Raw genomic sequence first — 23,749 nt, 5'->3', positions numbered from 1 at the left:
TACACAGCCATTTGGTGCTTTTTTAAAACAAAGTCAGTGCAATGTGCCTGAGATGTTCTGCAGAAGTCTGACTAGAAGAGGCCACGGCCTGCATCTCTGGATGACATTGTAGAGGAGTATTATACAGCCTGTGTACTGTATACAGGGGCTCAGAGCAAGAGGCACTATATAAAGGCGGCATAGAACCGGGCACTATATACCAGGGGAACAGATTGTATGGCACTATTTATAGGGGGCTCTTACATTGGTGGAACTTTATTTTCATGGGACCACAGTGTATGCTGCTATTATATTCAGGGTGTGGCACTATAGGAGAGATTTGTGCTAGTATATAGGATGCTGATGTGCTGGTAAAGCAAAAAAACTGAAGACGTCTGGGCGGCAAACTCAGAGTTTTGGGTGGGAGAGGTTATCATAGTGGTCTGAACCAGATGGAAATAAAAGGAAAGAGAATAACTAAATGTAACTAAATGTAACTGTTTATTCCGTCACTGACTGTGTCCGATCAGTGCTGTAGTCCGTACACTCTACACATTTATATTGCAAACGGTTAACCTGGTTTATCATGCTGTACATATGTAATGAGCTTGGTTTTGGTGCTGGACATCTCTGTACTACTACTACTCCCACTACAACTACTACTACTCCAACTACACAGCTCCCCTTCCTGCACTGTACTATTAATACATCTACCGCCATTGTGTGGACAAAAATTGATATAGTAGCAGCCAGAAAATCATTGCAAAACTGAATCTGGTAATTTTGTATTTACCTCCTGTTGCTTATATATACACGCATACCCTCTGGGGCCAATTTCATAGAAAGCCTGTTCACCCATGCCCCCCCACCCCTCCCCGATCCAGCAGGTTAGTCCCAATACCACTGTCCAGAGAAGGCTGCCCAGATTATATCATTGAATACAATGAGCTCCCTGCTCCCCCAATCAACCTGTGATGTTTGCCCCTGTCAGGCGTGATGCAGTGATGTCATCAGACAGCATAATCTGTGGGGTCCCGGCCTCTGCTGTGAATGATGGGAATTGTTTGTTGTAGGACTGGGGCTAGATAGTCCTTTAATCATTTTAAGAGAACTATGGGGGTATCACTACTGTGTGAGGGGCATCACTATTGCCATTGTTTCTGTGTGTGTGTGTGAGGGGGGGGGGACTCAGGGCATCATTATTGTGATGGGACACTAAGGGGGCATTATTTTGTGAAGGGAACTTAAAGGGCATTCTTACTGTGAGGTAGACACCAAGGGGGTATTAGTACTTAAGGGGGTACTAAGGTGATATTGCGACTGTGAGTGGGGAACTAAGGGAGCATTACTGCTGTGAGGGTGCACCAAAGGGGCATCAGTGCTGTGTGGGGGCACCAAGGGGGCATCAGTGCTGTCAGGGTGCACCAAGGGGGCATCAGTGCTGTTAGGGGGCATCAATGCTGTGAGGGGGCACCAAGGGGGCATCAGTGCTGTGAGGGTGCATCAAGGGGGCATCAGTGCTGTGAGGGGGCATCAGTGCTGTCAGGGTGCACCAAGGGGGCATCAGTGCTGTTAGGGGGCATCAATGCTGTGAGGGGGCACCAAGGGGGCACCAAGGGGGCATCAGTGCTGTGAGGGTGCATCAAGGGGGCATCAGTGCTGTGAGGGGGCATCAGTGCTGTGAGGGGGCACCAAGGGGGCATCAGTGCTGTGAGGGGGCACCAAGGGGGCATCAGTGCTGTGAGGGGGCATCAGTGCTGTGAGGGTGCACCAAGGGGGCATCAGTGCTGTGAGGGTGCACCAAGGGGGCATCAGTGCTGTGAGGGTGCATCAAGGGGGCATCAGTGTTGTGAAGGGGCAGCAAGAGGACATCACTACTGTGAGGGGGCACTAAGGTGATATTGCTACTGTGAGGGGGCACCAAGGGGGCATCACCGCTGTGAGTGGGCACCAAGAGGACATCACTACTGTCACGGGGCACTAAGGGGACATTGCTACTATAGGGGGCACTAATGGTCCATCATTACTGTAAGGGAGGCACTAAGGGAAAACTGATACAGTGATGGGGGCACTAAGGGGACATCCCTACTGTGATGGGTGCATTAAAAGAGGGCATCACTACTGTGAAGGTGGCTCTAATGGGGCATCACTACTGTGAAGGTGGCTCTAATGGGGCATCACTACTGTGAAGGTGGCTCTAATGGGGCATCACTACTGTGAAGGTGGCTCTAATGGGGCATCACTACTGTTACAGCAAGAGGGGTCATCCATAATTTGTGAGAAGGCATGAACTTGACATCACTTACAGTGAGGAGGCATTTCAGTGTGTGTGGGGCACTAAGGGGGCAAAAAGAGGCATTACTGTGTGGCGGCACCATTACGGTGTGTTACACAAAGCAGGGCACTGTTACTGAGTGGGGGCACAATGGGTGTGATTTAATGCACGCTGCAGGAATTCCAACTCTTTGAACACAGTCAATGTATTCCCAATTACCATGACAGTCGTGACGTTTTATAGCATTGTACTAGAACCGCTGTATGTGGCCTGAGCTATAGGCTAGATCTCTGCTAAATGTGACTATGACTTCGGACAGGAGTCGTGGTATAACGGCATTAAAATAACTTCCTATGGCCTTTTTTGTCGGATTATCGCTAGGAGTTTTTTGCCAATGGAAACCAACAAGTTTACTGTGACTCACAGGTAACACACGCGACCTGCCATACCGTCCACAATGAGGGTCTCTTCATCTGTTTAAATTGTAACAAATTGCATTGAAAAAAAGAGACACAACCAGTCTGTTTTTTTTTTTTTTTATATAAAAAAATGTATTTTCCAGACCAAACTGCAATAAAAACTGGACTGAAATAACAGGATATAAAATTGGAAGCAACATCAGAATATTTGCCACCAGGGGGCGCTGCTCCCCTGACAAACGTCATAGGCAAGGCTGTGGGTGAGCAGCGCAGACGCCCCCATCAATGTTTGCCTATATCCCACACCAGGGGATTATATTAACACTTCGGCCACAGATTCCAGTTTTATCTGAATGTGACAGATCTCACGAAGCAGAAAAATACAATTAAATTAGCACCGCTGTTTGCAAGTCGTCTGGTCCAGTTGTGGGGTCCTCTTCACGGCCCCTCTGATATATATATTTATATATTTACTTATATTCTTGTTATTTATATTATTATTATTATACACTTCAAAGACAAAGCGTAGCTACATCACAAATACAGAGACAGCTTACCGGCGTACATACAGTATAATACACCCCCAACCCCCAGAGCCGACAACTGGTTGATTCTTTGGAAATATTGCGAAAAATCACAAAGTATGAATTTGTCAGCAAATATCACTCCTTCGAAAGATTTATGTGACATAATAAAAAATACTTTCCCATTATAGTTAAACTTATAATAGTGGCTTATCTTGTATGCTATTATGCAGCTTTTGCTCTATGAGTTGCTCTGCTGTTAAAAATAATTCTAAGAATTTACTTTTTTTGTCCATTGGGGGGCAGTATTATAGTAGTTATCTTTTTGTATTTATAGAGTGTAGTAATATTACAGGTTACAGTTACTAGTATTCTGGAGAAGGGTCCTTGATTCAGTTATTGCCTGATTGCCTTGAAGGAATTTTCCCCCTAAAATGAGGAAAATTGGCTTCTACCTCGTGAGGGTTTTGCCTTCCTCTGGATCCACTTTGCAGGATGATGCATGTCTTTTTCCACCCTTACAAACTATAGGGCACATTTATTAAGGGTAACGGTCATATATTTTTTATTTGCTAGTTTATTAGAGCTAGGCATGTATACCTGAGTTAGTCTGTCAATGATTGTCAAAAGATCTGTAATTCCTTTATAATAACAGCTTTCATTAATTTCCTCTGTCCCTTTCCATTGCTAGACCGTTGCTAGGGCTTGTCTGTCTTCCCTTTAGTGTAAACAGAAGACTGAGGGGCGGTCCTTCACACTGCATGGCTGCATTAGGCTTCAGAGTGAGGAGGCGTGTCTCTCAGTAATCCAATCTGATTGGCTGGCAGGGAGCTGTTGGCTACAGCAAGTGTGTTTGGGAAGTAAGGGAAGGCAGTTTTGGCAGAGGAGCCATCTTGAGAAGGTCCTCATATTGTAAATGTTTAAACAGCCATAACTAAGGTAAAAACTCAAGGAAAACAGTGGTATGTGAAGAAACTAAAGATTGCTTTATGCATAATGCCGCTACAGCAGTAACATATGCTAAAATAGATTTTTTTTATGAAAACATGACGGTTATCCTTTAAGATGTTTTAGACACTGGTCTTAATAAACCCCTAAACTGGTGGTGGATCTGCCAAAGTTATGAAGAAACACCGGCCTTTATAGAATTTTGGCAGATCTTCCGCCAGTTCTAAATGTAAGACAGTTTCCTTGTTGTCTTACTTTAGAAAATGCTAATTGAGACGATATGCCAGGTCACAAGCTGCGGCACAAAGGATTTTTGCGCCACAATCTGTGCCAGAAATACGCCTAATTTAGAAGTATTTCTGTTTAATGACCCCCTATGTTCCCATGAGTTTGGTTCTGGTACTCTATATATGTATTGAGCTTGGTTCTGGTGCCATATTTATATCTGAGCTTGGCTTTGCTGCTGTGTATATGTACTTCAGTTCTAGTGTGTCTATGTACTGAGTTTGGTTCTGATGTTGGGTTTTTGTTACGAGATTGGTTCAGGTGCTGGGTTTATAAATTGTGCATTGTTTCTGCTATTTGTGCTATATACATGTACTGAGCTTAGTTATAGTGCTGCACCTCTGTGCTGGGTTCTGGTGCTGTATATGCACTGGGTTTTGTAATGGTGCTGTATAGGTACTGACCTTGGTTCAGGTGCTGGATTTATTTATGATCTTGGATCATCAGCTGTGTTTGTCTGTCAAAGCTTCTTTCTGTATTCATGTATATGCATGGTTCCGATGCCTAGTTTATGTACTGAGCTTGGTTCTACTACTGTATTTATTACTGAGCTTGGGGGAGTATTATAGGAGTTATATTCTTGTCCATAGGAGGCAGTATTATAGTAGTTATATTCTTATACGTGGGGGGCAGTATTATAGTAATTATATTCTTGTACATAGGAGGCAGTATTATAGTAGTTATATTCTTATCCATAGGGGCCATATTATAGAAGTTATAATTTTTCCATAAGGGTCATTATTCTAGTACTTATATCTAGTACTTATAGAATTGTGATAATTTCAATCTAACTACTACAAAACTGATTCCTATGTACAATAATGTAATAGTTATATTTATGGCCATGGGGGTAGTATTTTACTACTAAGTATTGGTGTTATATTTTGGATAGAAAGAAGAGAATCAAAAAGACAAAGCAACTTATGTAGCAAAAGCTGCACACATGAATATCAAACCACTAAAACTGGCCTTAGACCTACAGGTAGATGAATGTTCTGGTGTTTTATCATCTTTGAGGCTCTTATCTCCAGAATTAGTTGTTATGGTAAATCTTCCAGTCACATCAATGGATATAGTAATGGGAAACCTTTCACACAAGTTCAGTCATTCCAGTCAGATCAGCCACATAATTGACTATGTAGTTGACTTAAGGCCACAAAGTCATCGTAAAGAGGGAAAACCCTCCACAGGCTCCATCACTCACCAATCTATAATGTGCCTATATTTAAAAAAAAATGTTGGAGTAATTGCAAATCTCAAGTAATGCAACAAAAAGATTCCCCTGCAGAAAGCATACTCCGGGACAGAGCCAAGCCGGTGGTTTTCATAAGCTTATCATTATATTCATATATGATTTACTTAGGTGTAAAGTCCTTTTCTTGAAATGTTTTTTAATTAAATATTTCAGCAATAAGATGTCTGTCATCTTCAAAAATGGACATGTTGCAAAACGGCCGCCTTCCTTGTGATCAACGAGCAGATGCACTTTCTTGTTTTGGTTAAGAAGAATTTAAATTGTGGGTGTTCTTTCAAAGTGCTTTCGAAACTTTTTGAAAATGAAAAACATTCTAAATATACAATGACCTTCTTGCATTATTGTAGCTATGGATGTATTGTCCTGTGATCAGCCCGATCATGTGAACTGCACTGCAGCTATATAATATTGTTAATATGTAGAGCGAGGGAAGTATAAAGAAAAAAATGAACAAAATCCATGGGGAAAGAATTTTTTTTTTTTTTACACAATTGAATATATTTTCCCTAATTTGCTTAGAACATTTAAACAAGTCCTTCTGGGGTGAGAATTAAACCTTGGTTGAAGGTGTCATTCAATCTGCCTTCCACTTCGACTGTCCAAGATGACAGATCTCCGTTGGGGTTGGTAGAAACAACTTGTGGATGTCTCAAGTCTTTGACCATTTTTGGGGATTGTCATTTTATTCCTGAGTATAACCCCATCTGGCGTTCTCTGGTTCTCACCTGTAGACTCTTGTGTTGTATGATTTGGACTTTTAATTGGACTCAGAAGAATTTTAGTGTCAATGGAAGGGTGATCCATAATGGGAAAAGGTGGACTGAACAAAATGAGACTCTGAGGTCTTCCAGATCTGGCTCGAAATGAAGACCTCGAAAGTCCAGAAGATCGTTCCATTTTGGATGACAATGGTGTATCTCCTGTAGCTTCCCCATCTGAAATCCGCTTCCTACGAAGGACTGGGGCATCTTGAGGAATGCTATGGTTGCCATCTGTAGAAGAGTTCAAACCGGAATGATGGGGTGTATCTACAGTAATCGGGTCATTGTTTTCCTTCTCTTCGACAGGTTTAACCTCAGTTTTTGTGCTCTTTGGAATGTCATTATGTCCCAGCATTGGAGGCTGCTTTGGTGTAAAGTCAGGTTCATCCACTACATCTTTTTTCTCTAGATCTGTAATTTCTGACTCTGCATTTACTGTCTGCAATGGTTGCGGAATTTGAGTGTACTGAACCTTTGGTGGTATGACTGGCACTGCCTTGGCTTGACACATTTTTATCATAAATGACGCCCTAACGGCAGACACACTCACAGGAGCAGAATTACGCCGACTCATCAGGTGATGATTTGTTGATGTATAGTCCAGGTCCATACTTGAACTAGAAGAGGATGATTTCTCATTTAGACTTTTTGATCGGTCATACAGAGCTATCGTTGTCACTGTGCTTGATTGGTGATTCTGTTGACTATTTGGCATGACAGAGTCAAGAGGGGTTGAATTTTCAAAAGTAAAAATAGATGCTCCTGATGTGGAGATGGCCTCTAAGTTTAAGGAAGATGGTCGTGTTTTTGGTTTCTCAGAGACGTCTTTACAATTTTCAATTGGCTCGATTTGCTTACAAAAATCGTCTGGCTTTTGCACGTCTTGGGCATTCGGTAAATTATTCAATGAATTTAAGGGCACCATAGAGTCTAGGTGCTCACTGTCCCTTACCCATGACAGATTTACTCCAGGTTCCATATGTGGACTTGCTTCAATACTATTAGGGCAGCAATCACTCGGATTTCCAATCAGCGGCACTTCTGGAAGGTTAGATATGACTAAGCGATGTCTTGGTTCTCTCTGAATGTTTTGATTAAATATTTGATCAGTCCTTGATCTTATATACAAAGACCCATCTGCCTTCATTTCGGCAACTTTTATGGACCACTGACTTGCCCTTGTGTCTTTACTGTCCAGAGATAAACTGCGAGTAAACTCTGGCTTTTTGTAGAGATTCCCAGTGGTTCCTCTCCTCTTTGGTGGTATAGCTGGTGTTTCCTTATCCAGAAAGTTCTTTAATTTTGGAGAATGTAGTGGACTTGTTACCCAGTGGTGATCTTCCCAAAATTCTTCAAGCTCAAATGCATGTCCACTTTCCACCTCAAGGTCATCATCATCATTGTCTAAAGACTCACTTGACTTTCTCTCATCAACCTTTTCTTCAAAGTATTCTACTTTTGCCAGATCCACACTCACTTGCAACTTTTTGTCATATTCTATTTCCGTTCCTTCTTCTTTTATGCTTGAAACATCTTTGTCTATCTTAACATTAACCAGTTCTAACAATCTTCCATCTTCAGTAGTAGCATTTACTAACTTTGAAGGTTCATCATCAATAACTAGTTCCTCCTGCATTCTGCATTCTTGGACCTCTTGAGGTAGAGCGCTGCTGCTTTCCAGTTCATTCGTAGTTGAAGGAATTTGGTTATCCTTTTTTGTTTCCTTTCTCATGCAATCATCATCTACGGGTTCCAAAATATTGTCCGTAGTAAGACCTGATAACCCATCAGTAGCACTTTCTAATTCTACCAAAAGCTTATTTGGAGTAAGAGGTGATGGCGGTCTCTTAGAATCCATGGCACTTTCTGAATGGGTGGTAAGGTCTTCCTCGGACTCAATGATCTTCAGTTCTTGTTGGATATTTGACCAAAGAGGGTCCAAGAGAGTGATGGAGGAGGCATCATCGTCCTTAAGAACAGAAAATACACAAAAACCAACAATTAAAACTTGGCAACACAATAAAAATTATATTTCTTTAAAGGTTTATTCACATGTCAGACATTTATGGATAACACAGGAGAAATTCTCCACAGACATGTGTCTCAGAGGGGAGAGAACGAGAGTCCCCAACCCGAATTATTACTGGTCAGGTGGCTGTTGGCCATTGCATCTAGCATTTGCATGGGCCTCTCCATTCACTTCCAGGGGAGTTATGAAAATAAGTGCCCATGCCTATTTTTAGGGCTACCACTGAAGATAATAGATAAACCGTATGTGGCCACCTCTTCATTCTCTATATGCCTGGATGTGACAGCTACAGGCCACCTCACAAGGCAGGATGGGGAAAATAATTTTTAACAGAGGTGCATGTCCAGAAGCAAAAGGTACCTGGTCATGCGGGAAAAGAACATCTACATCACTTATTTCAGTTTTCTCTTCTTCAGGTGTTTTCAACGGTTCTGGTTTCTTTGGCTCCAAGTTTTTGACTTGAGGTAGCTCACTGATAGACAAGAATGTGTGCTCAACTGGCTTCCTATCTGCAGAGCTGGGTAGTATGTCTGGTAACTGGGACATTTCTAGTAAGATTTCCTTCAGGGTCAGTGTTCGATTGTCTTCTGCAAGAACAAAATGCAAAAATATTTCAACATCAACAAAAATTATCATTAAAGTTTGCATTTAACAGTAACTTTAATAGAATGTCCAGCACTTTGGAAGAGAAGACAACTTTCAGCATCTCCTAGGAGATCAAGTGAAAAGAAGAATAAGACGTTTTGCAATGGAGGGTTTTAAAAGAATCATAGAAACTATGTACATAACTTTGACACCCAGAAAGTAGACATTATGGGGAGAGAGTAGTTTTACCTTCAAATAAATCTGGGCTAAGATCTTTAAGACATGGTCTCCTTGGCTCATGAATTTTTACTGGCTCGGTCACATCTGGATATTGAGGTCCTGTTTTAAGTCCACTTTTGTTATTGGAATCTGCACCTGGGGATTTGGGACCAACAAGCGGTTCTAGCAGAGGTAACTCCTCCAGACTAGAGAGAAGATGGCGTTCCTTGGAGTTGGCTCGGCAAGGAGTACTGTTGGCACTGATGACTGCAGAGACACGTAGAGGAACCGAGACAGCAAATGGTTCTGAGATGTTGAGGGCTTTTCGTTGGTGTCTAGGTGAAGCTTCCAAAGGAAATAGACTACCAGGGAATCCAGATTTAGTGGGTCCATCACTTGAAGCATAAAACATCTTCCTTCCTTTTGGAGAGTTCTGTTCATTCTCCAGGTCGTCGCCAATCCGGAACACTTTCATCTGTTCAGGTGGGGGTTTCACCTGAGGAGTCTTAAGCGTATCTTTTTCTTGGGTAGAGCCTCCTACCGCACCAATAGCTTCTTCACTGCCCCATTCACTGTCTTGCTTGCTTACATCATAAGTGCTACCAGTCCCTGTGGCCCGCGACCTGAGGACCGGAATAAAGAAGCCACCAGCGCCCGCCGGTCTCTTGAATCGACCAACTTTTTCATCCTCACCTTGAAGAAGACAAAGAAAAGGATTTGTTTTATTAGGAACATTTGTCTATAATAGAATGGTTATCGTATTATTATATTCAGTCTTTATTGGGTCACAACAAAGATATATCACCACGTTCTGATCAGTGGGGGTGTGACTGCTGGGACCATCACCTGTCCTGAGAATGAGGGGTTTTGTTATTGTGACTGATAGATAGATAGATATGAGATAGATAGATAGATAGATATGAGATAGATAGATATGAGACAGACAGATACATATGAGATAGATACAGGGGCGCAATGATCGCGGTCGCAGAGGGTTCAACGCGACCGGGCCAGGAGGGGGTAGGGGGCCTGCTGCACTCATATGTAATGAGAGCGCTCTGACGGGGCCAGCATGAAGTACAGCGAGAATGCTGGGCCCCGTCAGAGCGCTCTTCAAACATGAGGGGGCGCAGGAGGCAGGGGGATAGCAGAGGCAAGGAAGGGGGGGGGTGCACTAACCCGGCTGTTCGTTTTCAGAGTGAAGCAGGGCGACCTCGCCGCTCCCTACTTTACTGTTCTTCTGAGCTCAGGCCCCCCCCTGCTGGCCGCACATCACGCTGCTGGCTGTGGGAGGAGCGCTGAAAGCCCAGGAATCTGCCTTCAGGACAGCCAGCAATGCGATGTGAGTGTGGGAGCGTGTCATCAGGGAAGAGGGCATAACCACTGTGAGGGGGCACATATCTGGCATAACTACTGTGAGGGGGAACATATCTGGTCATAACCACCGTGAGGGGGCACATATCTGGCATAACCACTGTGAGGGGCACATATCTGGTATAACTACTGTGAGGGACACATATCTGGTATAACTACTGTGAGGGGCACATATCTGGCATAACTACTGTGAGGGGGAACACATCTGGCATAACCACTGTGAAGGGGCACATATCTGGCATAACTACTGTGAGGGGAACATATCTGGCCATAACCACCGTGAGGGGGCACATATCTGGCATAACCACTGTGAGGGGGCACATAACTGGCTATAACTACTGTGAGGGGGCACATAACTGGCATAACTACTGTGAGGGGGCACATATCTGCCATAACCACTGTGAGAGAGACACATATCTGCCATAACCACTGTGAGAGAGGCACATATCGCTGCATAACTACTGTGAGGGGGCACAAAAGTGGGCATAACTACTGTGACAGGAACAAAGTTGGGCATAACTACTGTGAGGGGCCACAAGGAGGACATAACTATTTTGAAGGGACCACAAGGTGGGCATTAGTACTGTGTGGTTGCACTTAGGGGAAATGTCCTAGATTACCCTGCTATACATTGGCATGGCTCAGTCTTACAGGCCAGCACAGCGCCCCCTGCTGGTGATTTCACTGGGGCAGTCACCATCCCTTCCTTATGTGATTATTCTTTTTTTCTCTATCACCACAGGGACCTTGTTCTGGATCCAGCGGACATCACGTCGACGCCAGCGACAGCCTGGATGAGGTAGGACCAGATTTTATTAGGACTGGGTGAGTGTAGCCATGCATTGGGCTCAGGGCTCTTTCACACAAGTCGATCCCGTGCGGGTAATCCGCTGCGTGAAAGAGAGCGAAGCCCCACACCGGACAGCAGAGACACGGAGCAGTAACATGACTGATGCCTCTCTGTGATCTTTTTACTGCAAAATCACAGTGACAACTTTTTTCTCTCTGTGATTTTGTAGTAAAAAGATCAGAGATGCACAGAGCATTGCCAATCATGTTAGTGTCTCTGCTGTCCGGAACGGGGCTTGGCTCTCTTTCACGGAGCGGATTACCCGCACGGGATCCGCTCGTGTGAAAGTGCCCTTAGTGTAAAGAAAATCTGCCGCCTCTTTGTAAAAATGGGGGAGGGGCCCATAACACTCTAGTTACGTCACTGGATAGAGAGATAGATAGATAGATAGAAGATAGATAGAGAGAGAGATAGATAGATAGATAGATAGATAGATAGATAGATATGAGATAGATAGATAGATAGATAGATAGATATGAGATAGATAGATAGATATGAGAGAGAGAGATAGATAGATAGGAGATAGATATGAGATAGATAGATAGATAGATAGATAAAGAGATAGATAGATAGATAGATAGATAGATATGAGATAGATAGATAGATAGATAGATATGAGATAGATAGATAGATAGATAGATAGATATGAGATAGATAGATAGATAGATAGATATGAGATAGATAGATAGATAGATATGAGATAGATAGAGAGATAGATAGATAGATAGATAGATATGAGATAGATAGATAGATAGATAGATAGATAGAGAGATAGAGAGATATTAGATAGATATGAGATAGATAGAGAGATAGATAGATAGAGAGATAGAGAGATATTAGATAGATAGATACATAGATATATATGAGATAGAAAGATAGATATGAGATAGATGATAGATTCTGCCATAACACCTTTAGTTCGCACATGTTGTAGAATAAATCAGGACCCGCTGAGAGCCCATAAATATGGCTTACAAGTACCGATCCTCTACATGACGGGTGTGACAGGCGGCCATTTTTCCAGGCAGCATAAATCACCTGCAGAGTGACAATAATTCTGGGTGATTGTGATCTGCGCGCCGCACTGACTGCCAGAACCTGTAAATATAACTGCTCTGCGCCGCTGGCGGTGACGGATGTGCCTGTGACGGGCGTACAGATTCTGCAGCTCTTGTATGGGGCGCTGTACTCACCTTCCGTAGGTAGAGAGCACAAGGAGTCCATGCTCTTGGCCGGCCGTATGGTGACTTTCTCTGTGAAGAGAGAGGTGCAGTGTTACAGCTACAGCAAAAGAAAAGTCTCAAATGTATCATTTGTATACTTCACATCCAAACCGCTATTGGAAATTCTTCTAGTTTCATTTTACCAGGGATCAGTGCATTGTGGGAGCTCAGATAACAGTTACAGTTACCCGCAGTCACCACTAGAGGGAGCTTGCTGCACACCGTGTTATCCATGAGTGCAATGTATAAACAGTATGCAGTAAGCTCTTGAGCTCCCCCTAGTGGTGGCTTCAGGCAGAGAGAGTTTTATCATATAACTGCGGGCGGTTTTGAGTTCAGTAAAAAAAAAAAAATAATCATCAGAGAATTGTGGACCTACAGATGGAGCAGTTTCTAATTTGACTGTGATATTACATCGCAAAAGTCATTGAATAAATCAAGTAAAATATAGTTAGATAAAAAAGAAAAGATGTCCAGGGACTGACTGCAATTTCAAGTTAAAGGGAACCTGTCACCGGGATTTTGGGTATAGAGCTGAGGACATGGGTTGCTAGATGGCCGCTAGCACATCCACAATACCCAGTCCCCATAACTCTGTGTGCTTTTATTGTGTAAAAAAAAAGATTTGATACATATGCAAATTAACCTGAGATGAGTCCTGTCCCTGACTCATCTCACATACAGGACTCCTCTCAGGTTAATTTGCATATGTATCAAATCGTTTTTTTTACACAATAAAAGCACGCAGAGCTATGGGGACTGGGTATTGCGGATGTGCTAGCGGCCATCTAACAACCCATGTCCTCAGCTCTATACACAAAATCCCGGTGACAGGTTCCCTTTAAAAGCTGTTGGGTGGTTGTGTACAGACTGGTCATCAGTGGCGTAACTACCGGGGAAGCAGGGGAAGCAGCTGCTTCGGGGCCCGGGCTGCCAAGGGGGCCCGGCGCCCCAAGCAGCGTGTGTGACAGTTTATTTTCAAGTTAGATAAATATCGTGTTCAGGGCCCCTTCACAGCCGCTAGAGTGATCTAATTTTACTGTCTGCTAAAAGTCTCCTGGTCTGGGATTCGAACCCACAACCTCCAATCTATAAGTGAATCAGTGGCAAAGCATTTACCCTCACAGCCATAAAGGCTGCATTACAACTGACTGTAAAAAAAAGAAAAAAAAAACATCTATACACATGACAGCTGCCCAAACACACCTAGCACTGCTATATCTGTATATGACAGCTGTCCCTGCACATTCAGCTCTGCTACATCTCTATATATGAACAGCTGCCATGTGTATAGATGTACACTTAGCCAGCTATAACAGTAGAAGTCTCATATTTTTTCACTCAGCCTCAAGGCAGCTCTTATGGTCTAGTGGATAGCTGCTCTGCCTCTGAAGCAGAAGGTCCTGGGTTCGAATCCCAGCAGACTCTTTTCTGAAATACAAGCACTGACTCCATATAAGGGCATACAGGGCGGGACAGAATACAAGGCGGGACACAGGAAGAGGCTGCATCGCATCGCTGACATGGAGGTAAGTAGAAGTGTTTATTATTTTTTTTTTAATACCCGACTGTTACTGCCATGGGGGAGCGGAAGGCACCTGATACTGGCACATGGGGGGAGGGGGGTTGGCACCTGATACTGGCACCTGGGGGGGGGGGTTGGCACCTGATACTGGCACATGGGAGTGGGGTTGGCACCTGATACTGGCATGGGGGGGGGGGGAGGGAGAGAGGCACCTGATACTGGCATTGGGGGGGGGGAGGGAGAGAGGCACTTGATACTGGCACTTTTTTTGTGGTGGTGGTGGGGGGGGGGGGAGATGGCACTATGATACTGGGACATAGGGGGGGGGGGGGGAGGCACCTGATACTGGCACCTGGAGGGGAGAGGGGGGGTTGGCACTTGATACTGGCACATGGGGGGGGGGCACCTGATACTGGCACATAGGGAGGGGGGAGGGAGAGAGGCACTTGATATTGGCACTTTTTAGTGGGGGGGGGGGAGATGGCACTATGATACTGGGACATGGGGAGGAGAGAGGCACTTGATACTGGCACATGGGGGGTGGGAAGGAGAGAGGCACTTGATACTGGCACATGGGGGGAGATGGCACTATGATACTGGGACATGTGGGGGGGGAGAGGCACTTGATACTGGCACATGATAGGGGCACTTACTGGCACATTATTGGGGGGCATTATGGGGGACACTAGGCCGGCAGCCTATCAGAGGCCGGACACTGAGCGGCATCTACTGGGGCACTATATATGGGGCATTTTATACTGGTACATTTTGGGGGGGCACTAGCAGGAAGGGGGGAGAGGAGCACTATGGGGGAAGTTACTGGGGGCACTATATAGGGGTATTTTATACTGGCACATTTTTTGGGGCACTATGGGGACATTAGCTCAACTGGGGGCATTACAAGGGGGTATTTTTTGCACTGTCACATTATAAGGAGAATTATTACTACTGGGGGGGGGGGGGGGGCATTATGGTGGGTTTTATTACTGCCCCATGGTATGACCCCCTAGTAGCGGCACCAGCCTCTTCCTGCTCTGCTATCCCTCTGCCCCTTCTCCAAATCCTTATTATAAAATCTTTCTCATTAGGATAAAACACAACATCAGCTCCGCCGAGCCCCCGGCCAAAGTGTGGAAGTGGTGTCCGAGATCCCCAAGGACCAAGCCATGTAACTGTAAGTGTTCATGTGGAGTATGTTTATGTTATACACATATAGCCTACACTGTGCCACACAATATACAGTATACCGCTACACTGTGCCACACAATATACAGTATACCTCTATACTGTGCCTCACAATGTACAGTATACCGCTACACTGTGCCCCACAATATACAGTATACCGCTACACTGTGCCACACAATATACAGTATACCTCTACACTGTGCCTCACAATATACCGCTACACTGTGCCACACAATATACAGTATACCGCTACACTGTGCCTCACAATATACCTCAACACTGTGCCACACAATATACAGTATACCGCTACACTGTGCCTCACAATATACCTCTACACTGTGCCACACAATATACAGTATACCGCTACACTGTGCCACACAATATACAGTATACCTCTATACTGTGCCACACAATATACAGTATACCGCTACACTGTGCCACACAATATACAGTATACCTCTATACTGTGCCACACAATATACAGTATACCGCTACACTGTGCCACACAATATACAGTATACCGCTACACTGTGCCACACAATATATAGTATACCGCTACACTGTGCCCCACAATATACAGTATACCGCTACACTGTGCCACACAATATACAGTATACCGCTACACTGTGCCACACAATATACAGTATACCTCTATACTGTGCCACACAATATACAGTATACCGCTACACTGTGCCACACAATATACAGTATACCGCTACACTGTGCCACACAATATATAGTATACCTCTACACTGTGCCACACAATATACAGTATACCGCTACACTGTGCCAAAGGAGTGGGGTTTACACAGGAGGAGGGAGGTGCGAAGCGCGCTGAGGGGGGCCCTTACAAATATTTGCTGTGGGGCCCAGTCACTTCTAGTTACGCCCCTGCTGGTCATGGTCATTTATACTGCTCTTGTAATCTTACCTCCCATTTCTTTCTGCCCTCTGACAAACACACTTCCATTACGGCTCAGTTTAGATTTGGATTCAGCTCCAGAACGACCAAGGTTGAATATAGATCTCCATTTTTTGGACTTTGTGGAAAGTTTCCTCCTGCAGAAATTTACAAAAAAATAGATAACATTAAAGACAGATTAGGATTGAGCAATTAAAATTATGCAGATTAAGTGATAGAAATGTAGCTGTGCATTACAAGGGTGGATAACAGTGACATCACTGAGAATGCAGCCTATCCATTCACTAGAGAGCAGTGATATCACAGAGAATGCAGCCTATCCATTCACTAGAGAGCAGTGACATCACTGAGAATGCAGCCTATCCATTCACTAGAGAGCGGTGACATCACTGAGAATGCAGCCTATCCATTCACTAGAGAGCTGTGACATCACTGAGAATGCAGCCTATCCATTCACTAGAGAGCGGTGACATCACTGAGAATGCAGCCTATCTATTCACTAGAGAGCAGTGCCATCACTGAGAATGCAGCCTATCCGTTCACTAGAGAGCAGTGACATCACTGAGATTGCATCCCATACATACACTAGAGAGCGGTGACATCACTGAGAATGCAGCCTATCCATTGACTAGAGAGCAGTGACATCTCTGAGAATGCAGCCTATCCATTCACTAGAGAGCAGTGACATCACTGAGAATGCAGCCTATCTGTTCACTAGAGAGCAGTGACATCACTGAGATTGCAAGCCTATCCATTCACTAGAGAGCAGTGACATCACTGAGAATGCAAGCCTATCCATTCACTAGAGAGCAGTGACATCACTGAGATTGCATCCCATCCATACACTAGAGAGCAGTGACATCACTGAGAATGTAGCCTATCCATTCACTAGAGAGCAGTGACATCACTGAGAATGCAAGCCTATCCATTCACTAGAGAGCAGTGACACCACTGAGATTGCATCCCATCCATACACTAGAGAGTGGTGACATCACTGAGAATGCAGCCTATCCATTTACTAGAGAGCAGTGACATCACTGAGAATGCAGCCTATCCATTCACTAGAGAGCAGTGACCACTAAGAATGCAGCCTATCCGTTCACTAGAGAGCAGTGACATCACTGAGAATGCAGCCTATCTATTCACTACAGAGCAGTGACATCACAGAGAATGCAGCCTATCCATTCACTAGAGAGCAGTGACATCACTGAGAATGCAGCCTATCCATTCACTAGAGAGCAGTGACATCACTGAGAATGCAGCCTATCCATTCACTAACGAGCAGTGACATCACTGAGAATGCAGCCTATCCATTCACTAGAGAGCAGTGACATCACTGAGAATGCAGCCTATCCATTCACTAGAGAGCAGTGACATCACTGAGAATGCAGCCTATCCATTCACTAGAGAGCAGTGACATCACTGAGAATGCAGCCTATCCATTCACTAGAGAGAGGTGACATCACTGAGAATGCAGCCTATCCATTCACTAGAGAGCGGTGACATCACTGAGAATGCAGCCTATCCATTCACTAGAGAGCAGTGACATCACTGAGAATGCAGCCTATCCATTCACTAGAGAGCAGTGACATCACTGAGAATGCAGCCTATCCGTTCACTAGAGAACAGTGACATCACTGAGAATACACCCTATCCATCCACTAGAGAGCAGTGACATCACTGAGAATGCAGCCTATCCATTCACTAGAGAACAGTGACATCACTGAGAATGCAGCCTATCCATTCCCCCAAGCACTGATATTAACACTACTTTGACTGTTTAAAATAAAATTACTGAAAATACTTAAAGGGGTTCTACAGTTTGTTTTAACCGAAGCGATTGCCAAGAGATAACAGTATGCGTGCAGGCATCCAACGGAGCAGAAGCAGAACGTGCTCTGTCCAAGTTGCTGGTGCTGCAGTCCATCCCTTTCCAAGTGGTGGACTCTGCACTTTTCAGAGAACTGATGGCTTGTGCCAAGCCAAGGTGGATAGTCCCAAGCCCTCATTTCTTTGCCAAAAAGGCAGTACCAGCCCTGCACACATATGTAGAACAGAAGGTAGGCCAGTCCTTGAGCCTGTCGGTGTTTGCCAAAGTGCACGGCAGCGCCGACGTGTGGAGCTGTAACTACGGTCAGGGACAATGAATGTCCTTTACAGCTCACTGGGTGAATATGGTTCCTGCACAGCCACACCAGCAACTTGGTCAGAAGACTCCGCTTCCTCCTCCACATTGTCACACCGTTGGTCCTGCAACAATGTCCGCCTCTGCCTCCTCATCCTCAACCATGTCCTCAGCCTCCACTGCAGGGACAATTCACAGTGCCCCTCCAGCATACCACATGTGCAGGGCACAACGGTGTCACACTGTTCTGCACCTCGTTTGCCTGGGCGAACGGAGTCACACAGGGGAGAAACTGCTCCGTGTCCTTTATCAAGAAATCAAATCCTGACTTTCTCTGCGACAACTGAAAATCGGAACCATGGTGACCAAAAACGGGAAGAACATGGTGTCGGTGCTGCGTCAAGGAGGACTGAGCCATGTGCCCTGCATGGCACGCGTGTTCAATCTAGTTGTAAAGCGGTTCCTGAATTCTTCCACCCATCTGCAAGACATCCTAAAAATGGCCAGGAAACTTTGCATGTACTTCAGCCACTCATACACAGCAAAGCACACCCTCCTTGAGCTGCGGCGGCAGAACGGCATCCCCCAACATAAGCTGATATGCAATGTTTCCACCCATTGGAATTCCACCCTCCATATGTTGGACCGACTGTACGAACAGAGAAAGGCCATGAACGATTTCTTGATGATCCAAGTGGACAGGAGTACTCCCCTGTGTAACTTTGATGTCAGCCAGTGGCAGCTCATGCGTGACACCCAGGGCCATCTTTAATGCAGGGCAAAAGGGGCAGCTGCCCTGGGCCCAGTTGCTCCCGGGGGCCCAAAGCAGCTGCCTCTTGAGCCCCGCTGGCCACTGCCCACAAATTAAATGACATTATCGTAAATTAGTACCGGAGGACCCGGAAGCGGTGAAGGCTCTGTACTCACCGCTTCCTGGTCCTCGGCTGACGGCTGTGCAGGGCTGCGCACAGCGTGAGTCACTCTGTAACATCACGCTGAGCGCAGCCTTCACAGCACAGCCGACCGCTTGAGGATGCAGATCGCGCTGGAGGAGAGGAGAGGCAGCGTCCAGGAGCAGGAGAGGGGTTAGTAGTACAGTACTATCTGCACATTGTAAAAGAAAGAAAAAGTAATCTGCTAAATACTATGTATTTGTGTCAGAAGTTGTGCCTTTTTAATCTTTAGAATAATGATACAGCCATTTTATTTGATACTTTTGTGCCGATTCTTTTTTTCCTCTATATTAAGGGACACTATAGTCACCAGAACCACAACAGCTAAACGTAGTAGTTCTGGTGTCTATAGCATGTCTCTGCAAGCTTTTTAATGTAGAACACTGCCTTTTCAGAAAAAAAGGCCACATTTACATTACTGCCAAGGGACACCTCTAGTGGCCACGTATCATTATTAAAGTTTACTACTCTACGAGGTTTGTGGATTTTTTGTGTGTGTGTTGTGGTGAAGGGCGTGATTGCATTCTAGGGTGTTGGAAGGCGGGATCCAGGGGGCCCAAGTAAATTCTTGCCCAGGGTCTAATCAATATTAAAGACGGCCCTGGTGACACCTGCCGATTGCTCAGGCCATTTGAGGAGGCCACATTATTTGTCAGTTGCCAGAACTACGGGATGAACAACGTCATTCCACTGCTTCATGTCCTGGAACAGATGCTGGTAAATCTGGCTGGTCAGGGGACTGGAAACGTGGCGCTTAGATCTCACGGCCACATGAGCCCTGTGGGGGCTGAACTGGAGGAGGAGGACATTGGAGCACAAGCAATGTGTAGTGAAATGGGTGGCTTTTCTACACAGGTGACAGGAGAGGATGAGCAGGAGCAGCCAGAGGGGCTACAGGGCGATGCGGAAGACGAGGCAGAGGACCCAGACACACCGCGGCAGTATGTAGTGGAGATGGAGGCAGGGAGTCCCTCCGAGTCACTTGCACAAATGGCCCGATGCATGCTCACCTGCTTGCGCAGTGACAGACAAATTGTCACGATTCGGCAGAGCGATGACTTCTGGCTCTCCACCTTGTTGGACCCTCGCTACCGGTCCAAAATGGGGGCCTTTTTTACAGCAGCTGAGAGGAAGGACAAACTGAACTACTATAGACACATCCTATGTGGTCAGTTGGCCGCTGCCTATCTGCGCCCACCGTCCATCCTCTCGCAGGTCTGACCTGAGGGGCCCTCTGCGCTCACGTTTCTCTGCCATGCTATGGCAGGGTGGGGGGGGTTAAGCAGTACCAGCTCCATCAGCAGCAACTTGAGTCTAGAGTCACTGATGAGCAGCTTTATTCACCCGACTAGTGAAGAAACTACTCACCAGCAGCAGCAGCAGCAGCTAGACCTGGAGCAGGACCTGAACCAGCAGGTGGTGGCATACTTGGACAGCACCCTGCCACCCCACATTGAAGATCCACTGGACTACTGGGCAGCCCAACTGGATTTGGTGGCCGCAACTGGAAGAGTTTGCCCTCCAAAAGCTATCCTGCGCGGTCAGCAATGTGGCATCAGATCGGGTGTTTCGTGTGGCGGGGGCCAAAGTTACGACAAAAAGGACTCGCCTGTCCACCCAAAATGTGGAGGCACTGACCTTTGTCAAGATGAATCAGGCGTGGATCAGCCAGGATTTCCACCCACCAATGCCTGATGCATCAGACTAGATCATCCATGGTGCCACACCAACACTTTGACAAAAGAGACCGCTTCTTCTGGCTACCTGCCTAAGCTACTTTTCTGATGCTGCCACACATCTGATGCCACACATCTGATGCCAAGTGCTCCTTCTTTCACCCACCATCTTCAGCTTGTTCTGGTATTGACACCCACCTCCCCACTCTGTCACTGGGTCACTCTGTGGTCTCCTGATGCTGCTGCCACCTTCACACTATGTCTCCTTGACAATCTGTGGTCTCCTGATGCTGCTGCTACCTCAAAACTATGTCACCTTGCCACTCTGTGGCCTCCTGATGCCCCTGCTGCCACCTCCACACTCTGTCATTGTGCCACTCTGTGGCCTCCTCCTGATGCTCCTGCCACCTCCAGACTCTGTCCTTGCCACCCTGTGGTCTCCTCGTGCTGCTTCCACCTCACCACTATGTCATAAGGCCACCCTCCCCACTTCATTACTAGGCCACTATTTTGCTTTTCGGCCTGGCTGACATCATTTTTTTGACCCTTCTTCTGATCTGTCAGAAGGAAGGAAAAATGATACACACAACGGATCCTGTCTGTGTGGCAGCTGTAAGGCCTGTATGGTCCCCTCAGAATTGGCTTATGATTTGGTAGCCAAAAGCAGGAGTGGGTACAAAACACAGAAGACATGCAAATACTCCATTCACGGGTCATCTCTGTTTTGGATCCACTCCTGTTTTTTTTGGGCTTTAGCAATACTGATGGATTACTGACCAAATGCTGACCGAGTAAAGGCGGATGCTCCACAGACAGGATCCGTTTTTGGGGGGTTATTGTTCTGACGGATCAGAGGAAGGGCAAAATAATCAGTGACGTCAACACACACTTACTGCTGACACCCTCTCCACTCTGTCGGGGGCTCTACTTGTATAAGCGTTTAATAGAACAGGTTCTGTAGACATCTATGTGGAATTAGCTGCGACGGTGTAAAAGGACTGCGCTTCTTCTTGGCGCTAACATCAATCTGTAAGGCTGAGTTCATACTTCAGTTTTTTGGTCAGTTTTGGCCCCGTGACTGCCCAAATAACTGAAGTGTGCAGTGATTCTAAGAACGACGCCTGTCATCTGCGTGTCATACGGACTCACAGTATTATTTCACTACCACAGCAGACTCCCTATGCGTGTTACTGCAAGGCACAGTGTTCTACACCGCTATACAGGCACAGTGTTCTACACCGCTATACAGGCACAGTGTTCTACACCGCTATACAGGCACAGTGTTCTACATCGATATACAGGCAATATACAGGCACAGTGTTCTACACCACTATACAGGCACAGTGTTCTACACCGCTATACAGGCACAGTGTTCTACACCGCTATACAGGCACAGTGTTCTACACCGCTATACAGGCACAGTGCTCTACACCGCTATACAGGCACAGTGCTCTACACCGCTATACAGGCACAGTGTTCTACACCACTATAGAGGCACAGTGTTCTACACCGCTCTACAGGCACAGTGTTCTACACCGCTCTACAGGCACAGTGTTCTACACCGCTATACAGGCACAGTGTTCTACACCGCTATACAGGCACAGTGTTCTACACCGCTATACAGGCACAGTGTTCTACACCGCTATACAGGCACAGTGTTCTACACCGCTATACAGGCACAGTGTTCTACACCGCTATACAGGCACAGTGTTCTACACCGCTATACAGGCACAGTGTTCTACACCGCTATACAGGCACAGTGTTCTACACCGCTATACAGGCACAGTGTTCTACACCGCTATACAGGCACAGTGTTCTACACCGCTATACAGGCACAGTGTTCTACACCGCTATACAGGCACAGTGTTCTACACCGCTATACAGGCACAGTGTTCTACACCGCTATACAGGCACAGTGTTCTACACCACTATACAGGCACAGTGTTCTACACCGCTATACAGGCACAGTGTTCTACACCGCTATACAGGCACAGTGTTCTACACCACTATACAGGCACGAGTGTTCTACACCGCTATACAGGCACAGTGTTCTACACCGCTATACAGGCACAGTGTTCTACACCGCTATACAGGCACAGTGTTCTACACCGCTATACAGGCACAGTGTTCTACACCGCTATACAGGCACAGAGTTCTACACCGCTATACAGGCACAGTGTTCTACACCGCTATACAGGCACAGTGTTCTACACCGCTATACAGGCACAGTGTTCTACACCGCTATACAGGCACAGTGTTCTACACCGCTATACAGGCACAGTGTTCTACACCGCTATACAGGCACAGTGTTCTACACCGCTATACAGGCACAGTATACCTCTAGCACAGTACCGCTATACAGGCACAGGGTTCTACACCGCTATACAGGCACAGTGTTCTACACCGCTATACAGGCACAGTGTTCTACACCGCTATACAGGCACAGTGTTCTACACCGCTATACAGGCACAGTGTTCTACACCGCTATACAGGCACAGTGTTCTACACCGCTATACAGGCACAGTGTTCTACACCGCTATACAGGCACAGTGTTCTATACCCCTATACAGGCACAGTGTTCTACACCGCTATACAGGCACAGTGTTCTACACCGCTATACAGGCACAGTGCTCTACA

At 45.8% G+C, this 23,749-nt stretch overlaps 1 protein-coding gene across 1 annotated transcript in view; it reads right to left on the bottom strand.

Annotated features, from left to right (window-relative positions):
• Positions 1-4,208: 4,208 nt before the first annotated feature.
• The window catches only part of ARHGAP31 (Rho GTPase activating protein 31), a 173,639-nt gene continuing 154,098 nt past the window's right edge, over positions 4,209-23,749 (bottom strand). The window contains exons 8-12 of the mRNA XM_044284094.1: positions 16,368-16,495; positions 12,697-12,756; positions 9,310-9,972; positions 8,836-9,062; positions 4,209-8,415 (exon numbers count right to left, since the gene is read on the bottom strand). Coding sequence (XP_044140029.1) covers positions 6,256-8,415; positions 8,836-9,062; positions 9,310-9,972; positions 12,697-12,756; positions 16,368-16,495 — 3,238 coding nt within the window. The 3' untranslated portion in view covers positions 4,209-6,255. The remainder of the gene's footprint in view (positions 8,416-8,835; positions 9,063-9,309; positions 9,973-12,696; positions 12,757-16,367; positions 16,496-23,749) is intronic.

The sequence above is a fragment of the Bufo gargarizans genome, chromosome 3 (assembly GCF_014858855.1).
Source record: "Bufo gargarizans isolate SCDJY-AF-19 chromosome 3, ASM1485885v1, whole genome shotgun sequence".
NCBI lineage: Eukaryota > Metazoa > Chordata > Amphibia > Anura > Bufonidae > Bufo > Bufo gargarizans.
This window is presented reverse-complemented; position numbering and strand designations above follow the sequence as displayed.